The sequence below is a fragment of the Chaetomium globosum genome, genomic scaffold (genome assembly GCF_000143365.1).
Source record: "Chaetomium globosum CBS 148.51 scaffold_1 genomic scaffold, whole genome shotgun sequence".
Classification (NCBI taxonomy): Eukaryota; Fungi; Ascomycota; class Sordariomycetes; order Sordariales; family Chaetomiaceae; genus Chaetomium; species Chaetomium globosum.
Genome location: NT_165976.1, coordinates 3,017,503 through 3,036,234, shown reverse-complemented (window position 1 = coordinate 3,036,234; position 18,732 = coordinate 3,017,503). Strand labels below are relative to the sequence as shown.

The window sequence follows — 18,732 nt, the reverse complement described above, 5'->3', positions numbered from 1 at the left end:
GCACCACCCCCACCCCCACAACCTCCCCACCGCCCGATACAAATGCATATCCCTCAACGCCCTACACACGCCCAAAAACAGCAACATCAACCTCTTCTCAGGAAACCTTGCATGATTCACCAGATTCGCATTGATCATGTCCTGCAGGTTGCCGCGGCGGTAGTAGGGCAGCAGGACGTAGACGGTCTTGGTCTGCTCGCCGCCGCCGCGCTCCGTGGCGATGGCGTAGTCGACGCTGTGGATCACCCCGGCGCTATGCGCGAACAGCTTGTACGCCTCCACCTCCTTCATCGCCTGCGCCACCGACTCGGCGCCGAACGGGCACCGGATTTTTTTGAGCGCGAAGAGCTCGGATGTGGAGGTGTCTTGCACGAGGTAGACATAGGAGAAGCCGCCCTGGGGGGGGAGGGTTAGTGGGGGGAAGGTCTAGGTAGGTACTGGGAGATCTGGTTGGGGTGGACTGGGTGGGTGGGTAGGTGGTGGTGGTGGTGGGAGGGGGGTTGGCGCACCTCGCCTAGCAGGCGCAGGATCTTGAAGCTGCGGCTGTTGACCTTGAGCGTGGGCGAGCTGGGGAAGCAGTTGAGGCAGCTCCCAAAGGAGGAAACGAGGTCGAAAAACACTTGCGCCATGGCGGGCTGTTTCGCGGTGCGCTCGAGGTTGGGGGTGTCAATGGTGGGTTGCGCTGTGAAGCGTTCGCATCGATGGTATCGGTTGTTCTCTCTTTTGACAGAGTTCGTCTTTGGTCGTCGTTTGGGGTTCGGGGACAGGTCACTCCTTCGCCAAAGAAACGGCTTGCTCGGCTACCTCTGTGGTTTCGTAGCCGCAGTGTAATTGGAATTGGTAGAAATTGTCAGACAGATGGATTCCTGCTGACAAGCTGTCAGGATGTTTTCCAGATGGATTCCAGGTTGCGCTGGCCAGCATCTCAGCCGCTAAGGTGCTGCGCAACGGAACAGCTGGGCCGGGGTGGGTCCGCTGCCCGGCCGCATGCAGCGCTCCGCCATAGCCGACGGGCGGGTCTTGTTCAGGGTGTTCCCCGCTAAATTTAGCGTTGTTGATAGGCATCGATTGAGCTCCCCGGCAACCAGCGAGGGGTTTAACATAAGGTAGGTAAACAGGGTCGAAGAAACCGAATGCATTGAACGAGAATACACGAGACGAACGGTTATGGAAGTTGGCCTGGCCAGAGATAACGGATGAATGATCCCACCTAGGATTTTGGTTTGCACAATAACTACCTAGTTGCCACATCCGTACAGATCTTTACACTGCTAACGAACAGCCTTGATGCGCCCATGTTTACTTAACACAGAAAACCCAAGACAGGCCGCTCGCTATCCATCATTAAAACCGCAAAGCACACCCGATCTCGAGAAAAAAACAATTCAATTACAAAGCCCTACTTAACACAACAATACCCATAATCCCGGGAAACCCGGACCTCAATGTACCGCTCCCATTGACCTTGCCAACGAATGGAAGCTCTCATCAGCCTCGTAGACTCAAACAAACATAACCCCGTCTCCCATCCATCCATCCATCTAGGCAGGCAGAAAAAAAGCCCACGCCTCTGCCCAAGCCGTCAACGGCAGCACAGCCAACAATCGCTCTAAAATGCATCCTCAAAGGGACAGTCCACGCTGTCGTGCCCGTCGCGCTCGCACAGCGCACACCACTTGCTGGCATCCACCACGCCGCTGTCCTTGCCGGCCACGGGGCCCGACTCCATCGGGTTAGGGACGGTCCTGACGCCGGGCGAGGTGGCAGGCGCGGCCGACGGCGCGGGGGCCGGAGCTGGGACCGGGGCCGACGCAAAGGTCGGGGCGATGGCGGTGGTCGGAGTGGGAACGGGGGAGTTGATGGGCAGGGTAGGCTTGGCCGACTTGATGGGTGATAGCGGGGCGGGCTTAATGTTGGCCGCTTCGTGGTACTCGTTCTCGCTCTCCTCGATAGGCTGGGTGCGGGCGCCGCCGATATCGTTGTTATCGCTGCTGTCGTCCCGCTGTTGTTGGTCCGGCCCGAAGACATTGGTGCACGTCAGGATGTCGTGCCCCGAGGTCTCACAGATCTCGCACCATAGTGTGCTGTTCTCCGTGGCCGTGCTGTAGGTGTCGCTCTCAGGCATAGTGTCAAGCGTGGTACCGCGGTTGTGCTTGAGCGGGGCCAAGCCCAGGTGCTGCTGGGGCTCGGGGCTGCCGATGCTGGGCGGTGCAATGACAGTTCCGCGCGAGTCACGGATCGAGCTGCGGTCGTTGGCGGCGCTCCCGATAGTCATGGCACTCGCACGGTGACTAGCTGGCCCGACGGCCGTCATGACGCTGCCTCTGCGCAGTGACTCCAACTCGCGCTCGAGGTCTTCCTCCCGGGAGGTCTTGCTCTCAACCAAAGCACGAAGCTCGGCGACTTCGCGGTCGAGCTTTTCGCGGGTGAGACGGTCTTCGATGGACTCGCCCTGGTAAGCACGGATAGCAGACTGGCGCTGAGTGGGAGTCCTCTCCGAGTTGTCGTTCGGGACCGAATCTCGGCTCAGCGAGTGAATGATGGCCTTCAGCCCTCTGATTTCGTCCTCTTTTTGTTCCAACTCCTTGGACATGGACCCGCTGTTCGCGGCGCCGTTGGGGCCATTCATAGAGGACTGGGCCTTCTCCCGTTCTCGGCGGAGCTCCGTGCGCGTCCGTTCTACCTCTCCACGAAGGAACTCGACCTCGCCCCGCGCTTCGGCCTCGCCTCTCCTAGCGTCTTCGAGGCCTTCTTCAAGCTCCTGAACGAGTTCTTCCAGCTGTTTCAGCTGCGCCGCGACAGTGTCGACGTCGGCCGTCCTATCTTGGAGCTCTTGAATCTCTTGCATCAGCTCCTCGATCCTCTTCTCGTAGACCCTCTCCGTCTCCGAGCTTGCCATCTCTAGTGTGTCGATCGTGCTACGGAAATCGGCTCTGTGGGCGTCAAACTCGGCTGTGAGCATGGCAATCTTATCGTTCTTCTCCCTCACCAAAGCCCGAAGCTGCCCAGAGTCCTTGTCGTCGATGCTGTTCCGTCGCTGTCCCATATGCGATTCCGAGTTCTCGATTAGCCCTTGAAGCTCTGTCAGACTCGTCTCCATCTCGGCCAGCGTCGCAGCCTGCTCTTTGAGTTGCTGCTCCCGATTTTCCAGCTCTGTTTTGAGCCTCTCTACCTCTTCGTCGTTGCCATGGTTACCAGCACGCGACATGGCCCTCGACGCAGGCCGCACCTTGAGCGAAAAGGACGAGGCCGAACCCATACTACCGTTCGTCTGTGTTCTTTGTATGCCCATTGGTGTCGTGTCATCGTCGGTATAATGCGGATTCGAGGTGGTCCCAAGGACCGAGACACTACGCGGCCCGACACTCCCTTTCCGCCCATGTCCCAGCATCCGTTTGTTGGGATCCCCAGTAGTGCCGCGGACGCTCTGGGCAAACTTGTTGGCTGATATCGGGCTCCCAAACTTGGGCGCCCCGGTTTTCGGTGCTGGCGTGGTGATGGACGGACGGGGACCTGGCGTCATCAGCCTCCTCACAGGCGACTCTGGGCGTGGCAACGACGGGCGCGTCTTCTTTCCCAGTGGGCTCGAGGCACGGCTGGGGCCAACGGACTGGCTGAACTTGGGCACACCGGGGGTCGGCGACGTGAAGTTGAGAGAGTTTTGGTTGGCGACTTTCAAACCGCCGCTTGCTGGTGTGATCGGAAACGAGTTGCCGGTTACGGCAGGTGACTCGTGCTTAACAGCTTTGGATAAGGGGAGGAAAATGCCGGCGCCCGGTTGTACTGTCGTGAAGTAGTAAACGCTGCATGAAGGGGTAACCCGGTCAGTGTCATGGCCAAGCTTTTTGCATGTGTCGCCAGCTCTCAGCTATGCGACGCGGGACGCGGGCAAGCAAGCACCAGGAACCAGGAATCAAACAGCAAACAGTCACTTACCCATCGACATCACCGCTGTTTTTCCCCCTAGGCGCATAATCGGGGTGCAGCTCGACGCCGGCAAAGTTGCCCTTGCGCCCAGCGACGGACCCAATAAACCGGACGGTACCCGTCATGTTCCCCGGGACGTCGACCGTGTCACCGATGGCAACCTCGTCGCCGCCGCCGAAGCGGCCCGGAGTGTGTGGCGGCATGGGGGGGATAGTGTCGCTGGCCAGATCCGAGTTGTATGCGTGGTATGCGTAGCCTTCCGAATCATCAGGGATGGAGGCCAACGAGTTCTGGGTAAGCGCGGCGACCGACCCCTTGCGCGCAAGCGCCGGGGGTAATAAACGCGAGGTTTGTGACGTATAAAGCTGGTTCAGGTTCGGGGTTGACGCAGTCGCTATGCCGCTGCGGCCGGGTCGCCGCGACAAGGTATGCCTGGTCGTGGTGTTGTAGGTTGATGTTGTTGTAGTTGTGGAGGTCATCTTGAGTGGAAGCAGTGGCGGCCACAGCGACCGACTTTCCTTTGTCTTGTTTACACCCCACTGTTGCCCAGTATTTTGGGGACCGGCGCTGATTGACCCGCCTGAAGAGGAACGAAGCGCGGGCACGGACACCCGCCCCAAGTTACACTTGCCCCACCGATGCTCACTGCACAAGCAACAACAGCGGTTGGAGGTACGGTTCAGCAAATGACGATGGAACGTAACAGAGGGGAAGAAACGCTCTCCGCAGAGGGTTGCGGCTCGCTTTTGCTCTCCCTTCGGTTTCAGATCCGCTCTATCCGTCTCGTGGTCACATTTCGGCCGAGAGAAATAACTACAGATCAGGGAAATTAAACCCAAACGATCAACGGATCGGTTCTGGTTACGTACAATTACGAAGTCAGGTACCTCTCTAGGGAGTCTTGGTTCTTGAATTATTTGAATGCATTCACTTTTTCAATTATCCTTATGAACACCTATTCAACCATGTTTACTTTTGCTTTTGCTTTAACTACTTATTCCTTTCTTCAATCATAATCATCTTTGTCTTCCTTCATCCCTATGTTATTTGTATTTATCTTTCTTTGCCTGATTCCTTCGTGTCGGTAGCGGCAGAAGAAAGTTGCCGGCGACGCGATAATGGGATCGGCGGGGTGATTGGTTCCTCTCGGCCCAACAAAAAGGAGAGCAGCGAAGCAAAAGGGGCAAACGAAGGCAAAGCAAGGCAGAGACGCTCCTGCCCGAAACCTATCATGCCCCCAACCATGCCTATGCCAAGCATCATCTCGGAGACTCTGGCCTCTGTATGATATCTTCACTATTCACAGGGCGGCTCCCATCGTTCAGAACCATAGCCTCACGGTGTCGATGCCTCACGCGCTGTTCCTCGGCCGTCGGCGCTTCCTGGAGAGACCGGATCAAAAGTCGTGCCTGCTCATCCTCGCGCAGGTTGCTGATGTTGATGTTGCTGGGAAGTAAAACGCTGAATCGCTCGATCAGCGGGACGTTATCCTCCGGGTCGCTATCGGTAGGGGAGGATGGGGGCAGGAGGCCGGTTCTCTCCAGAGCTTCCCGGCCAGCCTGCGATCCTCGGATGGAGGCGATAATGTCGTTGATACGGTTGCCTCTGCAGCGCATGTACTGCGCAAAGTTCCGCTGGCGCTCCTCCTCCGTGGCTCCCCAGTTCTGCTTGGCCAGCCACTTCTCGACAAATTTGGCCTTGACGAGCTTCTCGGCATCGAAGCGGCTCACCAGCTGGCTGATAAACATCAGGCACAGCTTGTCTGTCATGTCGCGCAAGGTGTACTCATCCGAGTCTTCGTCATCGAGCACTTCTTGCTCCGGATCCAGAGATAACTCTAGACACCTGACCAGGGCAGCATAGGCTTTCCATCTGTGGAGTCGCTCAAGACTTGCTTCGCCGCTGTTAGTCTCACATCAAGAATCGCCAGTCTGCAGAGTCGTCACTTACGAGGATCGGTGATAATGGCAAGCGCCCCCACATTTTTCATGCGTTCATCATAGTCCTTGCGCGTGATGCCCCAGAGCAGCTGGTCGACGGTATCTCGGTCGTTAATCGCCCTATCGCAAACGATTTTGGCTGACGTCTCCCGGATCGATTGGTTGTAGTGACCAAGCAGTGTGTCGAGTGTGCCAAGTTCAGCGCGTCCTCTGTTTCCTGTGTGATGTACTGCGTCTTGGGCTGGGGTGGTTTGATCTCGGCTTCATCGCGCCACTTCTTGAGGAGAACGCGCACGCTGAAAAGCCACCCCAGGGCGTTGATGGCCAGATAGCCAAATAGAATCCGATCATCCCGGATGAGCCTGCCTAACCACCCCGCAGCGCGGAAGTATTTCGCGGCCATCGCGGTGTTGAGCGGTTCCAAACCAGAACCGGAACCAGTGGATACTCTCAGCCGGAGCTGAAGCGCTTGGTGGTTGCTGTTGGGAAACGCAGGGTTATGCGCATCTTGGTACGGGCCGGGTTTTAACGCCACGCCCCTCGGACGAGACGTGAAACTGAATGCCGGAGCTTGGGCACGCTAGAACGTTTGTCCAACAAACTACGCATCGAAAAGGTTACGAATACACATTCCAGATCTGTGGGTTCTTTTCAGTTCTGAGAGGCGTACCTGGAACTTGTAAAGCCAACGGCATCGCAGCAATGGAGGAACCTTGAACCTACCACTCTCTGGGCAAAAAAAAGCCGAACTCCAAGGGAGGTACCGCCGAAACCTTGGACAAGACCAATAAAAGAAAGCCATTCGATAGCTCAATGTCTACTTTTTATTGGACTCGGTTTCTTTTATTTCATTTATTTTTCTCGGTTTTCTTCACCTCTTCCTTTTCTTGGTTTTCTTTTTCCTTTCTTTTCTCTTTTCTTGATTTCTTGTTCCCCTTGCGAGTTCGGCTTTTTTTGGCCAAAGGGAGCCTACCTCCCCACTTTGCATTTACTGCCGGATATCACCGCCAAAATTCCATGCCAGTTCCTTTTGCAGGTGGGGCAGAAACCAAGATAAGATAGCAGTGCATGCCATCCAAAAATCTCAAAATCCAAGCAGGGACAGGAAAGGCTCCCGCTACGACAAACCCGAGCGACCATAAGGCAACGAATTGCGCCACAACATGGCCGGGTCACAATTGAAGAGGCTGAAAGCCTCTCTCAAAGACCAAGGAATTATTGGTCCCCAGCAGTCCAAGAAACAGAAACGCAAGAATGCCGAGGAGCAGAAGGCGAGACCCGACAAGCGCCTACAGCGGGGAGAAGCCCTGGCTAGCATTCGCGAGCAGTTCAACCCCTTTCAGTTCAAGACGAACGCTCGCGGGCCCAAGTTCGAGGTCACCACCAACAAGCCGGCCAATGACAAGGCGACGATGAGCATCAAGGGACGGCCCGGGTTGGCGAAGGCAGTGGGCGAGGAGCGGGTATGTCCAACACGGAATGGGAGGTGGGAGGAGAGAGTTAGAGTGAATCACTAACGATGTATCGTCAGCGGCGGCAAACCCTTCTGGTCGAAATGCAACGGCGCAACAAGGTCGGCGGGCTTATCGATAGGCGTTTCGGCGAGGATGATCCGAATATGTCGCTCGAGGAGAAGATGATGGAAAGATTCACCCGGGAGCAGCAGCGGAACCACAAGAAGAGTTCCATGTTTGATCTCGAAGAGGACGACGAACCAATGGGGGGATTGACCCATATGGGCAGGCCCCTATTCGACGATGATGAAGACCAGGTACCCGTGAAGGATGATTTCGATGAGGAGGACCTAGCGTCGGGGGATGAATCCGACAACTCGCGCGCGGAAAGAAGGATGTTAAAGCGCCAACGCCGAGCGGAAGCCGGGGAGGAGCAGGAGGAGGAGGATGACGACGATCAGCCCGAACGGAAAAAGACGAAAAAGGAGATCTACGAGGAAATTATCTCCAAGTCAAAGCAGCACAGATATGTAGGTCTCATCGTGCTCGCCTGGGAATACCCACCGTACTCACATCCTGCAGGAACGGCAAGCGGCCAAAGACGAAGACAGCGAGCTCAGAGCCGAACTCGATCAGACCATGCCTGAGATCCAAGCACTTCTTTTCCAAAGACAAAAACCGCCGGCGAAGGATGGGCCCTCCATGGTCATTGCCGGGAAGGACAAATCAGCCCTCGATAAGGATTACGATCTCCGGATAAGATTGCTCGCGGCGGATAAACGAGCGCAGCCCGCCGAAAGGACGAAGACGGAGGAGGAAACGGCAGAAGAGGAGTCGAAGCGACTCAAAGAACTCGAAGAGCGGCGGCTCAAACGCATGCGTGGAGAGGTGGTTTCGGATGATGAAGATGACGAGGAGAAGGGCAAGAGAGGGAAAGCCAACGACGAGGATGCTGACAATCCGTTCGACGCCGAGGATGATGATGATGAATATGGCTTGGGTGCGGGAGTCAAATACCGGCCGACTGCCGCTGAACTAGGATTCGACGACGAGGACGACTTTTTAATCGACGACGATCTCGTTGCCAGTGGCTCCGAATTGGAGCTCGAGAGCGATATGGAGGATGAGGGGAGTGATGATGAGGATGCGGGGTCAGAATCTGGATCCGACGACGACGAGTTTGTCAAGGGGATCCTGACAGAAGCGGTTACCAAGGATCCCGTTTTCCAAATATCTAGCAACACTAAGGGAGACGACGAGGACGGCATTCCCTACACATTCCCCTGCCCACAGACCCACGCCGAGATGCTCCAGGCTTTTGATGGTATCGAAGTCTCTAAACTTCCCGTGGCTGTCCAACGAATCCGGGCGCTCTACCACCCCAAGTTGGATAGCAAAAACAAGGAGAGACTGGGCAACTTTTCCCAAGCCCTTGTACAACATGTCGCGTACCTGGGCGATAATTTCGAGCCGCAATGGTTCCCTACGTTGGAGAACCTGAGCCGACACATTCACTCCCTCGCCAAGTCTTTCCCTATCGAAGTGGCCAAGGCATACCGCGCCCACATCCAGGAGATCGAGCAAAATCGTCCTCTGGCCCTCACGGTGGGGGATCTTGTCCTTCTAACTGCGGTTGGTACAACCTTCCCAACATCCGACCACTTCCACCAGGTCGTCACTCCCTCCATGTTAGCTATTGCTCGTTACCTGGGGCAAAAGATCCCTCAGGCGCTCTCAGACTACGCAACTGGAACCTATCTCTCGATCCTTGCGCTCCAGTATCAACAGTTCTCGAAGCGCTACGTGCCAGAGCTGATGAACTTCTGCCTCAACACCCTCTGCTCCCTCGCCCACGAGAAGACGCGAAAAAGCCTAGGTTTCTTCCCCGTCCACGATCCGGCCGCGGGGACCCGGATCAAGGGCGCCAGCAAAACCACAATCCGGCAGCTGAACTGCGGCGACTGCCAGCCCAAGCAGTCCCTCTCCGCCGCCGAAGAAGCATCCCTCAAAGTAGCCCTCATCAGCACCACCACGGCCATCCTCAAAACCGCCGCAGAAACCTGGCACAAACTCCCCGCCTTCCACGAGACCTTCCACCCCGCCCTACTCGTCCTCCAACACCTCACCAGCAAACCCACCGCCACCTACCTCCCCCCCGCCCTCCTCACCAAAATAACCGACACCACCACCACCCTCACCCGCCTCCTCCAACTCGCCCGCCTCTCCCGCCGCCCCCTCGAACTACACCACCACCGGCCACTCGCCATCCGCTCCTACATTCCCAAATTCGAAGACGCCTTCGACCCCAACAAGCACTACGACCCCGACCGCGACCGCGCCGAGCTGGCCAAGCTGCGCGCCGAGCACAAGCGCGAACGGAAAGGGGCTCTGCGCGAGCTGCGCAAGGACGCGGCCTTCATGCAGCGCGAGAACCTGCGCGTCAAGAAGGAGCGCGACGCCGCCTACGAGAAGAAGTACAAGCGGCTCGTGGCCGAGATCCAAGGCGAGGAAGGCAAGGCGGCCAACGAGTATGCGCGGGAGAAGGAGGCGAGGAAGAGGAAGGCTGCGAGGGGGAGGTAGAGTTTTGCGTGTGGTTGGGTCTGTTGGGTGTAGTAGTAGTAGGGTTCGGTGGTTGGTTGGTTTGGTGGTTGGTGTTGTGTTTATGCATAGAGCAGAATTTTTGCAAGGCTTTGGAAACGTGGCACGGGTACAAAGTAGCTTGTTGCAATATCAGAGTCGGCATAGCAAAAAGGTCTCGTAGGCCACTCGCGTCCCTAATTTCAATGACGATATTCAATTTGAGTTTCATAGCTATTCATGACAAACACATCAATCACTCCTGCGTGCCGACTTCCCTACCATTACCACTTCGTCCCAATGATTCATTCATCCGTACAATACACAACATAGCGGACTCCCCGCCCACAATTCACCACTTAACAAACCTCTACGCAAGTTGCAACTTGTAAGTGGCAACCTCAAACGGCCTCAAATCCACCGCGAACTTGCCCCCCTCAAAGACCACCTCCTCCAGCTCGTCCTCCAGCAAGTTGACCTTGGTCACCCGCGTGACATCCCACGTCGTGATTACGGTGCCTCGCGCCCGGCCGCCCAGGCTATCGTACAGCCGCACAATGACACTCCGCCCCTCCTTGACGGGCAGCTCCCCGCGGGACACGTCCTCGTCGTCCTCCCCGCGCTTGACCGTGTCGATAACCAACGCCTTGCTCGAGTCCGAGGTCAGAGACACGGGGGGTTCCGAGAGGGCAACCAGCCCCGCTTCGCGGGACGGGGCAGAGAGGAGTTTAAGTGGGCTGTTGAACTCGGCAGCCCTTCGCACAGTGACGTGCGACAAGGCGCCCTGGTGCGGCAAGATGGCCCAGCGGATGTGGTGGGTGCCCATGTCAGCGTCGGCATCGGGGGCTTTGGAGCTGCGCAGCAACGAAAGGCGCATGACGTTACCGGCCGTGGAAAACCCGTATTTGGTGTCGTTCAGGATGGACACGCCGTAGCCATTCTCTGACAAGTCGGCGAAGCGGTGACAGCAGACTTCGAACTTGGCCATGTCCCAAGAGGTGTTGTAGTGGGTCGGGCGGCGGATGACACCGAACTGCGTCTCGTACGAGGCTTCAGTGTTGCGGATGTCGACAGGGAATTCAACCTTCAAGATCTTCATGGTTTCGTGCCACTCGACGGTGCTGCTAACTTCGACATGGGATTGTTGGCCCGAGATGGCGGCATTGAGCGTGAGAATCGTTTTGATCGACGACTTTTCGCTGATCTTGGTGTGGGTAATGAGACTAACACGGTGCTTCTTCTCCTCGTGGATCTTGGTCTCGCCTGAATGGAGGGGCTTGCGGGTTTCGAGGTGGTAGACCTCAACGTCCCAGGCTTGCCAGTACAAAGGCTTGTCGTCGAAGATGACGTACTGGTTAGCCTTCTGCCCCTTGGGGATGACCTCGCGCTCAGCGAGCCTGTCATACAGCGATGTAATGACGCCTGGCTTCCACCCTGACCCTGAGCTGGTCACTCTCGAGAACAAAGACATCTGTCGAGACCTCCTTGACAGAGACGAGAGAGTCGCCTTGGTTCGTCTGGAGAGCCCGCAGTTTCATCAGCGGGCCATTCCCGCGAGCAAGAGCAGCCTCGGTTTCCGATATATCAACAATTTCCCTGCGAGGCCACGGCAGCGTGTTTAGAGCGAAGCCATCGCGAATCGTCGTGGTCTGGACCTGGGATACACCAAGAACCTTTCCGATATCCTCCAGGACGCTCTCGGCAGTCTTGAAAACCTCGGCATACATCTAAACGCTGTAAGTATGTCTCCTGTTCTCCTGTTTGCTGCCTGTTTGCAACTCACCTCGTCTGACTCTCGGTAGGCCATTGCGATGGAGCTGCCCGGGAGACAATCATGGAACTGGCAAAGCAATACCGGCTCCCACATGGCATCGATCTGCTCCTTTGGATACTTGTATGACTTATCTATGATTGACGCAATGGTGGCCAATAATTCCACCTCTCGAAGCACGACCTCGGACTTGCGGTTGTTACGCTTGTTGTTTGCCTGGGTTGTGTACGTGCCGCGGTGCAGCTCGAAGTACAGCTCGCCGTACCATGTCACGAAGGAGTCGGCCTTGCGTTCAAGCTTGTCGAAGAAGTCGTCGACCGAGTTGCCCAAGTGAACACGAGGCAGGAGGCCGACGTTGTCGCTGAGACCACGGCACCGGCGAAGCTTCTCGAGGTGCTGCCAGGTAGGACCGCCGCCTCCATCGCCCTTGCCGAAGACAAGCAGTGATGTGGCATCCTGGTCTAGGGACTTGTGCTGCGACATGCTTCGCTTGACGTCGCCGAAGTGGGCTTCGGCAGTGTACGTCTCGGAGGGAGGCATGTGGCACACGACCTGGGAACCATCAAGGGCAACCCAGTTGAAGGTGGTATGGGGGAAACGGTTGATATTGTTCCAGCTGAGCTTCTGCGTGAGGAAGCGTGTCATGCCGGCCAAACGGCAAAGCTGGGGCAGCTGGCTCGAGTACCCGAAAGTGTCGGGTAGCCAAAAGGTCTGAGAGCGGCTTCCAAAGTTGCTCTCAAAGAAGCGTTGGCCATACAGGAACTGGCGGACAAGCGACTCACCACTCGGCATGTTAGTGTCGTGCTCGACCCAGCTGCCTCCAATAGGGTGGAAGCGGCCCTCGGCGACCTTCTTCTTGACGCGGTCAAAGACGGAGGGGTACAGCTGCTTGAGCCACTTGTACTGTTGAGCCGAAGAGCAAGCAAAGTTGAGCTCGGGGTACCGGTCAATCAGATCGCACTGGCTGGACCACGACCTGGCAACCTTCCGCTTGGTTTCAGCAAAAGGCCATAACCAGCAGCTGTCGATGTGGCAGTGCCCAATGCCGAAGACGACCGGTTCTTTGCCACTATCGTAAACCTTGGCCGAGTTGACATCGGATCCCAGGTATTCCTCAGCGATGGTGCGGCACGTCTTTAGCGACTCTCTATTACCGAGCTCAAAGGTGTCAATGATTTCGTTACAAGTCTTGAGCGCTTTGTGCTGCTCCCATGAGTCTTCGGGGAACTCCCTTGCAGCATCGCCAATGATCCAGATGTCGATATAGAGTTGGCGAGCATCCGGATCAACGGCCACGATTTCAGCTCGATCAAGGCGATAGCGCTTGTTTGGGTTCGGCGGCTGGTTGGCATCTCCACCGGGTGCGTTTCCAAACATGCCATTGCAGGCCATTTCGATGTAGATGGTGTGGTCCTTTCCATCACGGAACGAGTCTGGCAGGACCCATTCCACGCGCTCACCGCCGCCTGTGAGGCCTTGAAGTGGGTGGCCGTCCTCGTTCCAGACGAGACCTTCATTGTTCGCGTCCCAATGAAGTTCGAGGAGCCTCTTATCCTGGAGTTCTTTGGGGACTCTCAGGACAACTTTGAACCAGTGAGTCGACCATGACGGGCCGAACGACTCTCCCACGGTGGTCTTTTTGAACTCTTGGGACGTGGCGTTCTTGAAAGTAGGCCGGGTCAGGTCCGGGGCGTGCCAGACCGAGAGCTGGACGTGGGGCTCGCCGGAGACGACGGCCTCGTTCATCATGGCGCGAAGGTTCTCGTGCTCATATTGGCCGCTGGAGTAGAATTGGCTGATGCGCTCTTTGTAGATCTTGGATATCATCTGGCCCACGGGCTTTGGGGCACGGAGGGGATAGTCGCTCCGGGGGCCCTTTTGGACCCGTGTCTCGCCACCCATTGTATTGGCGTTACGGGAGCAAACTTGGATGGTTATGGTTACGAGGGATGAAAGTGGAACAATTGAAGAGAACAGCGGTGAGATGAACCAGATGGAGGAAGAGTGTTTCTCAAGAGATAAGCCAAATTGGAAAGGAGCTCTGTCTTCTTAGATGCCGGGAAACCTGCGGCCGAGAAGTTCAGGTCCTCTTTAAGTGGCCTTGCCCTCCAAATTTAAATACAAAAGAAACTCGCTGAGGAAGACGGTGTCTACTTGTAGCGCGGGAAGGAGTGAAACAGTGTAAACGAGGAACGGTAACACAGAGAAGGCAGGTGGTTGGTTGCCGGATGCAGCTGGACCCTCCCGCCGTGGTCACGTCCTGGGGCTGCGACTGCCCTGCCAGGGGTGCAACCAGGTTCCCCGCAATCCCCGGCGGAAGGCGCCCGGCCAATCAGGGCAGCACATTATTGGTGAAGACATGAAAGGTCTCACAACGGACTTTACAATATGGAGGGCATCTGACTTGGTATTTTGGTGGTTAATGTCTTGACAATGTTGCAATTTGGAAACCACGTTGGACTCAATGAAATATAGTGATATTACCAAAAACTTGCTTATCGTCAACCCGGAGTTGTCCAACGGCAGCGGTGGCATGACGACGGTTACTTTCTCTGAACATGTGCCTGTGAGAGATGTTGCTTCAGGTTACACATGAAGTCAGATCGAATGGTCATTAGAATATGAGTAATAGTATTTAATATATTTTTATGTCTGGAGATCGTGTTCTCTTGGATCACTCCCCTGGCTCGTCCACGAGCTCTCCACGAGACTCGTGATTCAAGTAACTAACATTAAGCTGCGAGGGCGCCTTGAACGTCATCCCAACTAAGCGTCTTTGGTGAGAGAGACCGGCTCTCCCAGCCCAGCCCCGTCCCCCTCACCTTTGGGCGTATTCTCCACGGCTTTTTTCTCGTCTGTTCCTACTCCCTCCCCCTCCGCTTCATTATCCTTTTCGTAGTCCTCCTCTTCTTCATACTCCTCGCCGATTTCCTCCTCCTCCCCCTCTTCCTCTTCATCGTCCATAAACTCATCTTCCTCCTCGCTATCGCTGTCACTCTCGCTGTCACTCTCGCTCTCATCAAACGACAGTGCCCCTAATAGCGGTACATTTGTCCCCGCCAAGTGGCTCTTGATGATATTCCCGGTCACCTCAAGGAGGTGAGCGTCCTTATCAACCGGCACGTCCCGATCCATATCAAAATCCACCTCGTCCTTATCCCTCGGCATTTGCCTCCCCAAGCCATCACCACCACCACCACCACTCCTCCCCCCATCCCTCACCGGCCCCGACGCCGCCATAACCCACCTCCTCACCGCCTCTCCCTTCGCCACCCTCTTCGCAAACAACCCCCCACCCGCACCACCCGCACCCCCACCAGCCCCCCCATCCCAAGCAGCTGCAATGGCCGCCCCCCCCACCGCCACTCCCCTCCGCACCCCTAGCCACCAGCCCCCTCTGAAAGCGCCTCCTTCTGCGCCGGCGCCGGCGCAAGAGGCGGTCGCGCACGTACCAGGCGATCATGACGGTGGCGGCCTGCGACACGGCCTGGCGCCGCCGCTGCTGCTCGCTGTCCATCCACGCCTGGCACTGTCGCTGCTGGGCCGCCGCGGCCGCTTCGCTGCGCTGCTGGTAGAAGCTGGCCATGCGCGAGGCCATGGCGAGGTAGCGCGGGTCGATGGCCGATGTTGGTGGCGGTGCTGCTGGTGCTGCTGCTGTTGGTGGGAGTGGTGGTGCTGCTGTTGTTGTTGTTTGTGGTGGTGTTGTTGCTGGGGGTGTGGGTGCGTCGGTGGTGTGGGAGTTGGAGTGGGGGGTGTTGCTGTTGAGGTGATGGTGATTGTGGTGGTGGTTGTGGTGATGGTGATTATGGTTATAGCTGGCCGCACTGGGGAATAAGAAGGGGTTTAACGGCATGGAATCGGCCGCGTTTGGTGTCACTGAGGTTGATGAAGGTTGCGCGAGTTGTGGTGATTTTCTTTCTTGTGGGTGGGTGGAGCTTGTTTGTAGTTGGACCCCCGGGGTGAAAGGATGAAGTGGCTGTGAACGGAGGCGATTCATGAATGTTTGGAATTCGGCTGGAGGTGTGATGGGGACTTGGGCCTTCAAAGGCAGCGGGATCGATGCCGCCATGATTTTTGGGTAGGTAAATTAGGTGTGGCGGGTGTGATAGCGTTTCAGGGGCTCCGGAGTCCGTTCCTCGATGTTTGCCGTCCGTTTGCTTCTCTTGAATATCGCTCCACAAACAACTTGGCGCCGTCAACCGCATGCAATATATCTGGGAGATGCAACAGGTAAAGCACCCGACAAAAATGCCGCGACGACAAGGCCAAAATATAGAAAGAGATCCAAGATATCGGGGGCTGAGTCCGGTGCGGCGGGCCAGAGAGTTCTTTATACCGACATCTCCGAACTCACCTTTCCCGAAAGTCCGGCCACCTCCCTCGCCCAACGCCCCATCTCAGAATGCGACGGGGGCCAACAGCCAACAGCCACCGGTAGATTAATAAGTGGGTTCGTCAGCACCTGGCAATCAGCCTCGGGACCTAATCACGCAGTAACGCAGCACCGAGGAGCCCGACATGTTCCCACTGCCAACAGGCCGTGGCGGGTAGCTGCGGGGCGCATAAGAGCCCGACAAGTCGCCAAAAAGAAAGGTCTGAGACCGGGCGACAGGAGCGGGTTGCGATGGTCTGGTCGAAGCGGGGAGACAGGCCCCTTCGAGCTCGGGTAGCAGACGGCGCGGGTAAAAATGGTCTGAGGAGAGCCTGGAAAACCGTGGTATGATGGCAGGATGGGTCCAAATCGGTCCATGCCGAGGGTTTCCAGCAAATGGCCACCGTCGGCGCGCCTCGGCCGACAACAAGATCGGGCCACCCGAAAACATGCCCAGAAGTTCCAAACTTGCACGATTGGTTCTGCCCACCTGGGCCATCTCAAACAGCTCGCATTTTTCAGAAATTGTGGGATGGGTGCCACTCATCTGCAGCAACCGCCGCTTCATTGCATCTTTCCGCCGATCCAGCGCCTGGATCTGCTTTCCGTGCGTGCTTTGCTACCATCTTCAGCGCTTTTTCAGCCAACTCGCCAAATTCCAAATCTAGAAGCGAGCAGTGATTTGTCTAGGCCCGAAGATCTAGTTTCTGTTCTTCGGTTGGAATTTGGAACTGGACTCGGCGCATCGCCACCTCCGTTCGGAGCAACGCGGTGCCGCCCGTGGCCGTTTTGTTTCTCCGGGGTTTATCGGCGAGAATTTTGGGATATTTGACGATCGGTGTTGCGCTGGCCTTGCGGATTTCAGGTGGTCCGATGGGCTTGGTAATAAGCTAGCCGAAATGGGCAAGGAAAACGCCCAGCCGGGGATTTCAAAGCGTGCTCTTAACAGCGATGCGGGTCCATCAATTGCCAAGCATTTTTGACTTCCATTTCCGGCGTTGGGTTGACCAGCCAAGCCAGCTCTTTGCTTTCTAATTTTTCGAGAAATGATGCCGAGTTTAGTCAACAACTCCACAAGAAATAGTTCCCGACAACACAGAGCAACAACCTAACGCTACCCATCCACCATCTCCCGATGTGGAGTACACTACGAACAGGTCATACTTGATGATTTGCGCGCGCTCAACGTCAACTCCGCGCCTTCGGATCGCGTGCCTCGGCCGATCTCGTTCGCTCCCGCCATGTAGCCCCGCCACCGTCAGGTGCCCAGGTCGACGGAATGTAACCACGGCCTTGGTTCATCGTGGGCCTGGGCCACCTGAAAGCCTGCGAAGGATCCCGCATCTCCAGGTCCGCGGCAAGAAAACACGGACAGTTTTCAAGCTCGACGACTTACCCCAGGGCTTTGTTGCACCGTTGGAGCCCCTCCCGCCTGAGGAAGATGAACCAGCATACCCGACCGTGATGCTACAGGCACGCCGCAATATGCAAAAGTTTGACAGTTGTGTGCTGCTCACACGTGTCGGTGGCTTCTACGAGTTGTACTTTGACCACGCCGACGAGTATGGCCCGCTCCTCAACCTCAAGGTAGCGCAGAAGAAAACAAGTGCCGGCCCAGTTCCCATGGTATTGTTCCGTGCCCGCACCGTGCCATTGTCTTGTTCGTTGGTAGTCTGATGGATTCTGTTCTTGCCAGGCCGGCTTCCCCTTCTTCCAGCTGGATCGCTTCCTTAAGATTCTCGTCCAGGACTGCAACCGCCATGTAGCCATTGCTGAGGAGTTCCCAAATGACCCCTCGGACAAGGTCAAGTCGGGAGGTCTGATGCACACCCGCAAGGTGACCCGTATTGTCACGCCAGGCACCCTCATCGACGAGAACTTCATGGATCCCTATGCAAACAACTATGTCATGGCCATTCACCTGCCCGAGAAGGCCGTATCGGATGATGTGAGCCGCCAAGAGGACCAACATGCCACAGAAACGTCAGAGTCCGCAAATGATGCCACGACTCGCGTAGGCCTGGCATGGTTGGATCTGTCAACAGGCTCTTTCTTCACCCAACCGACAACGTTAGCTGCGCTTAGTTCCGTCCTCTCCCGAGTCTGCCCTCGTGAGGTGGTCCTTGACCAAGCACTCGAATCTGATCAGAACCACTCTATCCTGCCTGTCCTCAAGGAGGAAAGTTACCTCGTAACCTATTCGCCCCGGGGGGCCCTGCGGCAGCTGTCTGATTGGGCGCCCTTGCTAGAATCGGAGATACCAGCTAAGTCAGTCGGCGAGTTAACAGGTTGTGAGGTGGAGGCGGGGAGTATTCTGCTTGAGTTTGTCAAGGGCAGACTGCAGGGACTGAGCATGAAGCTGCAGCCGCCTCTCCGTCACGATAGCACGCATGTCATGAGCATCGACAAGAATAGCATGCGCTTCCCTGGAGATTAAACAGACTATGAGGGACGGCGCCTTGAAGGGAAGCTTGCTGCATGCTATCAGGCGGACCGTAACCACGGGCGGTGCCAGACTTCTCAACGAGTGGCTCAGTATGACTTCCCTACCATGGAAGGGGTTGGTGTGAAAAGTCGCTAACCCGATTACGGCGCCCCTTCGACGTCGCTCAAAGTTATCAAGTCTCGGCAAAACCTAGTTTCACGGTCCATCCACGGACGGAAAAGCTCCGAGATTCCATCACCACCCTC

At 56.5% G+C, this 18,732-nt stretch overlaps 7 protein-coding genes across 7 annotated transcripts in view; 2 read left to right on the top strand and 5 right to left on the bottom strand.

Moving 5' to 3' along the window:
* CHGG_00983 (uncharacterized protein) overlaps positions 1–629 on the bottom strand; it is a gene marked incomplete at both ends in the record, with an annotated part of 1,489 nt that extends 860 nt beyond the window's left edge. Inside the window, 2 exons of the mRNA XM_001220203.1 lie at positions 66–396; positions 510–629. Of these exons, the coding sequence (XP_001220204.1) occupies positions 66–396; positions 510–629 (451 nt within the window). The remainder of the gene's footprint in view (positions 1–65; positions 397–509) is intronic.
* Positions 630–1,609: 980 nt separating this feature from the next.
* Positions 1,610–4,406, bottom strand: CHGG_00982 (uncharacterized protein; the record flags this gene model as incomplete). Its single annotated transcript, XM_001220202.1, has 2 exons — positions 1,610–3,803; positions 3,937–4,406. 2 exons carry the CDS (start codon positions 4,404–4,406, stop codon positions 1,610–1,612), a joined length of 2,664 nt encoding a protein of 887 aa, XP_001220203.1.
* Positions 4,407–5,186: 780 nt separating this feature from the next.
* CHGG_00981 (uncharacterized protein) lies at positions 5,187–6,270 on the bottom strand (the record flags this gene model as incomplete). Its single annotated transcript, XM_001220201.1, has 3 exons — positions 5,187–5,764; positions 5,878–6,077; positions 6,143–6,270. 3 exons carry the CDS (start codon positions 6,268–6,270, stop codon positions 5,187–5,189), a joined length of 906 nt encoding a protein of 301 aa, XP_001220202.1.
* A 760-nt stretch (positions 6,271–7,030) lies between these two features.
* CHGG_00980 (uncharacterized protein) lies at positions 7,031–9,901 on the top strand (the record flags this gene model as incomplete). The annotated part of the gene is made up of 3 exons (XM_001220200.1): positions 7,031–7,330; positions 7,399–7,851; positions 7,904–9,901. 3 exons carry the CDS (start codon positions 7,031–7,033, stop codon positions 9,899–9,901), a joined length of 2,751 nt encoding a protein of 916 aa, XP_001220201.1.
* Positions 9,902–10,268: 367 nt separating this feature from the next.
* On the bottom strand, positions 10,269–13,571 carry CHGG_00979 (uncharacterized protein; the record flags this gene model as incomplete). The annotated part of the gene is made up of 3 exons (XM_001220199.1): positions 10,269–11,267; positions 11,332–11,625; positions 11,682–13,571. The coding sequence occupies 3 exons, from the start codon at positions 13,569–13,571 to the stop codon at positions 10,269–10,271; spliced, it is 3,183 nt and encodes a 1,060-aa protein (XP_001220200.1).
* An 864-nt stretch (positions 13,572–14,435) lies between these two features.
* Positions 14,436–15,738, bottom strand: CHGG_00978 (uncharacterized protein; the record flags this gene model as incomplete). Its single annotated transcript, XM_001220198.1, has 2 exons — positions 14,436–15,039; positions 15,122–15,738. The coding sequence occupies 2 exons, from the start codon at positions 15,736–15,738 to the stop codon at positions 14,436–14,438; spliced, it is 1,221 nt and encodes a 406-aa protein (XP_001220199.1).
* A 1,202-nt stretch (positions 15,739–16,940) lies between these two features.
* Positions 16,941–18,732, top strand: part of CHGG_00977 (uncharacterized protein) — a gene marked incomplete at both ends in the record, with an annotated part of 3,660 nt that continues 1,868 nt past the window's right edge. Inside the window, 4 exons of the mRNA XM_001220197.1 lie at positions 16,941–16,998; positions 17,126–17,667; positions 17,738–17,989; positions 18,483–18,576. Coding sequence (XP_001220198.1) covers positions 16,941–16,998; positions 17,126–17,667; positions 17,738–17,989; positions 18,483–18,576 — 946 coding nt within the window. The remainder of the gene's footprint in view (positions 16,999–17,125; positions 17,668–17,737; positions 17,990–18,482; positions 18,577–18,732) is intronic.